The sequence below is a fragment of the Mastomys coucha genome, unplaced genomic scaffold (genome assembly GCF_008632895.1).
Source record: "Mastomys coucha isolate ucsf_1 unplaced genomic scaffold, UCSF_Mcou_1 pScaffold3, whole genome shotgun sequence".
NCBI classification, from domain to species: domain Eukaryota; kingdom Metazoa; phylum Chordata; class Mammalia; order Rodentia; family Muridae; genus Mastomys; species Mastomys coucha.
The window spans coordinates 10,720,057-10,726,674 of record NW_022196909.1 but is presented as its reverse complement, the minus strand read 5'-3'; the positions used below and the strand labels follow the sequence as shown (position 1 = coordinate 10,726,674).

Here is a 6,618-nt window from a genome sequence, read left to right as displayed (position 1 = left end):
GGGGGAGGAGGGGGAGGAGGAAGGGAAGGAGAAGGGAGGACGAGGGAGGAGGGAGAAGAAGAAGTGGAGGTCTACCTTTCCCAGGTAGAGAGGAGAGGCAGAGCTGGTGCTCCAGATGAGCAGAGTTCGGTCTGAATGGAGGGAGTGCTGAGAGCATACCAGAGGGGCTGGAAGAGAGAAGGCCTTCCTCCAGCACTTTGGGCGTGGCTCTTTAAGAAGGCCTTCCTCCACCATCCTTAAGGAAAGGACAGGACGATCCTTGCTTGTGCATTCTGGTTTATTTGGCGGTGGATGCGAATGCAAACACTTCATTCAGGGTGACCCAGGGATTAAACACACCTTTTGCAGAAAGGAATACCCAGAAAGGGAAGCTCCTTGACTGAACACCCAAGAGCTATCTAGATAACTTATTAGCATGGAGAAGAACTCCAGATGTGTCTGCTAACCCAGGGCCCATGGTCCTCAGTACGGTGGTCATAATTACCTGCTCCAGAGCAGGTATAGGCAGGCGGGGAATGGCTCCACTCTCGCTGGTCTCAATTCGGAGATTCCAGGAGTTTGCGCTCATTCAACTTCACCGTTCTCATGCCTGTCCGGTCGCGCGGTCTCACGGACCCGACATGCCTTCTCCTGCCCTCACTGGCTCCTAGAGTCTCCGGTCACTTTTTTTTTTCCCCAGCAGAAGGAAGAGCCTCCTCTGAGGGATCCTCCTCCTCCGAGAGAGCAGGGGGCCACGTACTCAGCCGAGACTGGTAGGCTTATCCCTGCTTCCAGCCAAGCCCTCACCCGCCGCAACCGCCAGAGCCAGCGGGGCTACCCTTCTAGCAAAGATGGCGGAGTCCAAACCTCCACGCTGCAGGACCAGGAGCTGCTGGTAAGCCCTGCTCTGGAGGCAAGGACTGCAATGATCTCAGCCTCCGGGTTCCTAGGCCTTCCGAGCCAGCAACTCTGTCTTTGGGAGTAAGACTGTAAGACCAGAGAGACCCTGTCCCAAAGTCAGCTTCCTGGGCTTTGAGCCGCCTCTGCCTCTAGACAAGCCTGTTGTCCTCCTGACCCCCTCTTGTGGGTCATTGGCCAAACTGGGCCCATGCGTCTGTTACCACTGTATAAACAACTGAAGAACTCTTCCAGTACCAACATCCACTGTTCTTGATAAAGCCACACAGGCACGGAGGGGCCAGGAGGGAAGGGCCCGCCAGGGGTAGCCTCAACCCACCCTTCTCTTGCTCCTTTTCTCATCAAGGCTTGAAATGAGCCCCACTGTGTGACGACAGTGGACTAGGGCACTGGCCATCCCAGTGATCCCAGTGAAAATGCAGGAGTGCTCTCCAGAGCTAGAGGGTCACCACCTCCCTCTTAAAGGCAATGCTTTGGGGCCCAGCCTCATAGATAGATCAGGCAGATCCCAGGATCTCCTCCAATCAACAGATGTGGAGTTTGGGCTCTTTTGGGTAGCATTCTGTGGCACAGGTCCCGAAAAGATGTCTAAGCATAACCGGGCTAGAAATGGTACTTTCTCCACCATAGGGTGGCGGCCTCACCGCACCTGGAGTTAAGTCCTCAGGTCCCGTGGGGAGGGGGCCCAAGGCAGGTAAGGAGGATGAGGAGAACTGGGAAGGGCCAAGGGGCAGTTCAGGGTGGGTCACCCCAGGAAGGGGTGCTGGGAGATTAGGGTGGGCATCTAGCAGGTACAGGCCTGAGACAGAAGCTCAACCCAGTTCAGACTCCACCAAGGATTAGGTGGACCTGCCAGGGCCTAGTAGAAAATGCTAAGGAAACTCCACTTTCCTAGGATTCGTAGGGTGCCACCTCCTCCATAGCCACAGACACCGCCGGCAACCTGGCCTAGGAAGTCCCCAGAGCACATCCGGGAAACAGATGGAGCATACCCTGCTGCTACCTGACCGGAGGCCACAGAAAAAGCCATTTGACAAAGCAGCTAGGGACCAAGATTCCCAGCTGCTTCACTGGATGGAACCCTTCATTAGGCATTTGGCAGAAGGCACCCCCTCTGGCCAACAGACTGCCCACAGCGAGTCCCCCGCCTCCCGGCAAACATTTCCAGATTCTTGGAGCTCCAGGGTGGGGAGGCCTGTAGGGTACCCCAAGTCACCACCCAAAACATCCCAGCGTGCAGGACTCGGTGCGTCTCTGAGGTGGTGACTGGCCAGCTCTGATTTTGCTGTCCCAGTGAGGGGGCCCCAGGTTCCAATCAGCCCAGTGGAGGCTATGGTACTGAGGCAGGTGTGTACCTGTCTGAGAGCTGAGGCTTGATTCTGTTCTAAGGTCCCCACTGGATGGCTTCCTTTCCCACAGCCTCACATTCTTCACCTGCCCAGCAGGGAGCTTAAGTGTATCCGCCCCACCCCCACCCCCAGGACAAATGTGAGAAAAATTACCCTCTCAAAGTGCTAGATCCCCCTGGAGGAACCTGCGGAGGAACCTTTAAGGAAACCAGTTTAGCCATGCCCGTGGGGACTGACCCCCATGTTGAGGGGAGGAACCTGCTGTTCCCCAATCCACTTGTCTGAACTTGGGTGACAAGGGCTCCCACTGACCATAGGCTGTCTTCTTACGCACAGATCTTGGAACTTCTTTGTCAGATTCTACAAACAGATTCTCTAAGGGCTATTCAGTTCTGGCTACTTTACGCACCACCAAAAGGTGAGGACCCCAGAATCTTTCTCTCCTTTCTCTCTCTCTCTCTCTCTCTCTCTCTCTCTCTCTCTCTCTCTCTCTCTCTCTCTCTGTGTGTGTGTGTGTTTGTGGGGGGGTGGGCATATGTGCGTTGTCAAGATCTTGTCCTTGTTTCTGATCCAGCTTCTACCCTAGAGCCTTCTTTCTTTTCTTTGGGAGTTCAGAGCTTCCCAAAGGCTTCCCAGCATTGCCCCCCCAACCCCCAGAGGATTTCTGTGGCCCGTTCCTTGGAGGGAACTCTTCTTTAGTACTGACCTCAGGCATAGGTGTCTGGGATGAAAAAAAAAATCAGCCCCGTCTGGCTGCTATAGAAAGCCTATGCACATGGGTGCAAACAGAGGAACACACAGGCTTGTCTACGAGACCCCACAAATCCACATCTGCTTTGGGGCAGGGTGGGGAGGGCACACGTCCAGGGAAGGAGCTAAAGTTCTAGATGGGAGGAGGGAGTTGGAGGGGAGGGATGTAAAATCCCAGATTTCCAAATGTGGTGGGGGGGAGGCGGCAGAGGAAGAAGGAGGAGGGAATGGAAAAGGCTAAAACCAAAGTGCATTTGGGCTTTCGTGGCTGGAGAGGGCGCGAAAGGGCTAAAGGGCTCTCTGCTCATAGAGCTCCAAGCACTGTGGAGCACCTTCAGTGGAAACAGGAGGTGTGGGAGTGGGGGTGGGGGTGAAGGGGTAGGAGTGACCTTTGAGGAATGTAGCAGAGTTAGAGAAAGCTGTTCTTCATTAGGGTTGGGGGCTGGATGAAGAAGGAAATGGGTAGGGCTGAGCATACTGCCCTGTGCTGCTTTTTTTCAGAAAAAGATTTAGCTTTGGGGCTTCTGCAAACTGCCATGGCTCAGCTCATCCCCCAGCCCCTCCCCTCCATCCCAGCCGAGAAGCTCTGGAATCATCTCCAAGATCTTCAAGAGCCTCCTCAAGAGACACTACAGGCTACCTACAGGTGGGCTCCGCACCCGCCTCTGCTAGGGCTGGGGCTCATTGGTAGACAGTTTTTACAGACCCCCGACTCAGTTCCTAATGTTGCAACATTGTAACTAAGCCAACCCGCAAAGGGCACAGCAAGGAGGGCAAGCTCTACTGTGTGATAGGATGAGAAGGGCTCTTTACCCTCTCCTTCTAAAGCCTTCTGCCAGAGTTACAGGGAAAATGATGTGAAGGGGGGCTACAGCAGCTTACAGTTCACACAAAGTAGAAGAACATTAGCTTCTTGTCCAGAACCAGCTTAAAAGGCAAGGAGTATGGGAAAGGCTACAGCACTGGCTGCGTCCCTTATGACTCCAGACAAGAGGGCCTTGGTTTCCTGTGGTGTCAGCAGGCACAGAAGGACAGCTGTCAGGCTCCTGCTTAGGAGGTGCAGAGAGGAGCCTAGGTCTCTGCATGGACCGTCCTGTGCCAGGCTCTTCCGGAGGGTTGTGTCTTGCTTTTCCTGAGAGCTGGTGACTTATCACACCTACGCCAGCCACCAACTCCTACCCGCTGGGCCACTTGTAGACTCAGCCTCCCCAACCTGTCTTTTGTATTTGGTTGTAGTCCATCCCTGAAGAAGACGAGTACACCACCTCTATCCAAGAGAGACAAACCAGGTAAGAGTCCTCAAAATGGGTTCACTTGAAGCCAGCTCTGGCTGGATTCCTGCCCGAGGAAGTTGGCTCACTTCTTCACGAAGCAAACACTTATTGAGGAGTTACTCTGTGTCCGGCTCTAGGGAGTCACGAGAGAACTGGGACAAGTTCCTAGGTCATCAGGGCTTATTTCTTAAGAGAGGAAGTACCCAAAGGATAGCAATCCCTAGGAGGACAGTAGATGAATCGGGGAGCACTCCCTGTCATGAGGCATAGACACTTCCACTTGGGAATGCCCAGGGAGAGTCTACAAGTAGAACTCTACCCTGCCTGATAAACCCATGGAAGACCAAGCTGGGCTGGGTATCTGGGCTCTGTGGGCAGGGGGCAGCCATATGAGGTAAGACAAGAGAGGGTAAGCCACTCTGGAGGTTATGAGCAGGATGTGGTATGTCTCCTGTGCGAGGCATCGATGGTGGTGGTGGTAGCAAGCGGGGACAAGGGAGCCCAGGAAAGAAGCCCCTGCAGTGGACATAGTATCTTAGACCAGAGACTATGAGGCTGGGGAGGGGGAAGGGAAAAGAGAATGATTGTCACCAGTGGACATGACTCTCCCTTGTCAGGCTATGCAGGGTCAGCCCAGCAGAGTGGCATGCCATAGGGGCTTGACTCATGTTTGTTATCCAGATGAGAAGGGACCTGGGAGCGGCAGGGCTCCCAGAGGGGAACCAGCTTGTTTCGGGTCCCCGCAGCTGAACTGAAGGCAAAGCTGGTCTTGACCTTGCTACTTCCCTGTCTGCTCTCTTGCCACGCCCCCTCCTGTCCCCTAGAGTACATAGGCAGAGCCCAAGTCCTCCTAGTTTCCAGCGAGGACCCGGAGGAGAAAATGACCAAGCCAAAGGCTGAAAGCTGAGGCGCACAGACCGGACAGAGACTTCTTTCTGCCTAGCTCAAAGGCAGCTTCTCAGCTTGGGGAGGGGAGGGGCTCCTGTCCGGCTACCTCTCAACTCCAGCCCCTGGCCTCCAACAGTACTCTACCAAATAAAATACTGCTCCCCCTCCCTGGATGAGGGCAGTTCCACCCTCCCTCAGGAGTGTCTGTTTCTAGATGGTTTTTTCTACTAGAGTATTCGTTCCCTCCCCCGGAGCAAGCCCATGGTACCGCCCACAGTTAGCAAACGTCTTCCCGTGTGTGTGTGTGTGTGTGTGTGTGTGTGTGTGTGTGTGTGTGTGTGCGTGTGTGTGTGTGTGCGCGCGCGCGCGCGCGTAATTGAGATAATCTCCCACAGGCATGCGTGGAGGCCTGTCTCGTAGGTGATTCTAGATCCTGTCAAACAGACACCTAATGCCAGGCAGTGGTGGCGCACGCCTTTAATCCCAGCACACTTGAGAGGCAGATGTAGGCGGATTTCTGAGTTCGAAGCCAGCCTGGTCTACAGAGTGAGTTCCAGGACATCTGGGGCTACACAGAGAAACCCTGTCTTGGAAACAAACAGAAAACAAAAAAAACCAAAAACCAGATATCTAACATGAACCATGCCACCTACCATGCAAAGCCCTTAGCCCTTCTGCTGGTGTTACCCCCACCCCCACCCCCACCCCCAGTGGCAGTCTAAGTGACAACTTTGCCCATTGCTGTCTCGCTGGCCGCATCTTTACTCTGCCAGCAGATGTTTCCATATTTACTTTCATCTGTGGTTGGAAGATGTGGTCAAATATAACAGGAAGGTTAAGCCGCGAGGGGGTAAAACTTTGAATAAGAATGGCCCCTAGGCTCACATATTCCAGTGTTTATGGAGTGGCACCCAGGCTCAAGTGTTTACCATGCTTAGAGAGTGGCACTATTTGAAAAGATTAGGAGGTGTGGTGTTGCTAGAGTGGGTGTGGCCTGGTTGGAGGAAGTGTGTCCCTCAAGTCTGTGCCAGGCTTAGGGTGTCTCCCTGCTGCCTGTGGATCCAGATGTAGGACTCTCAGCTCCCTCTCCAGCATCACATCTGCCTCTCTTCTACCATGCTTCCTGCCAATGACAATATTGGACCAAACCTCTGAAACTGTGAGCCAGCCCCAATTAAATGCTTTCTTTTATAAGAGTTGCCTTGGTTGAGCTGGAGAGATGGCTCAGTGGTTAAGAGCACTGACTGCTCTTCCGGAGGTCCTGAGTTCAAATCCCAGCAACCACATGGTGGCTCACAACCATCCGTAATGAGATCTGATCCTCTCTTCCAGTGCGTCTGAAGACAGTGGCAGTGTACTCATACATATATAGTAAATAAATCTTAAATTTTTTTTTTTTTTAAAAAGTTGCCTTGGTCATGGTGTCTCCACAGTAACTTAAGACAGAAGAGTACCGGCCC

General features: G+C 53.6%; 1 protein-coding gene across 7 annotated transcripts in view; it reads left to right on the top strand.

The window, feature by feature from the left end:
* Positions 1–5,353, top strand: part of Tbata (thymus, brain and testes associated) — a 17,321-nt gene extending 11,968 nt beyond the window's left edge. For 5 of the 7 annotated variants that reach the window (XM_031346924.1, XM_031346923.1, XM_031346922.1 and 2 more), the window contains 5 exons: positions 680–874; positions 2,583–2,664; positions 3,498–3,642; positions 4,233–4,285; positions 5,095–5,353. In XM_031346924.1, coding sequence (XP_031202784.1) covers positions 680–874; positions 2,583–2,664; positions 3,498–3,642; positions 4,233–4,285; positions 5,095–5,177 — 558 coding nt within the window. In that variant the 3' untranslated portion in view covers positions 5,178–5,353. Of the gene's footprint in view, positions 1–679; positions 875–2,582; positions 2,665–3,497; positions 3,643–4,232; positions 4,286–5,094 lie in introns of those variants that run through there. The other 2 variants (XM_031346919.1, XM_031346925.1) reach the window with 2 other exon arrangements.
* Positions 5,354–6,618: the final 1,265 nt, after the last annotated feature.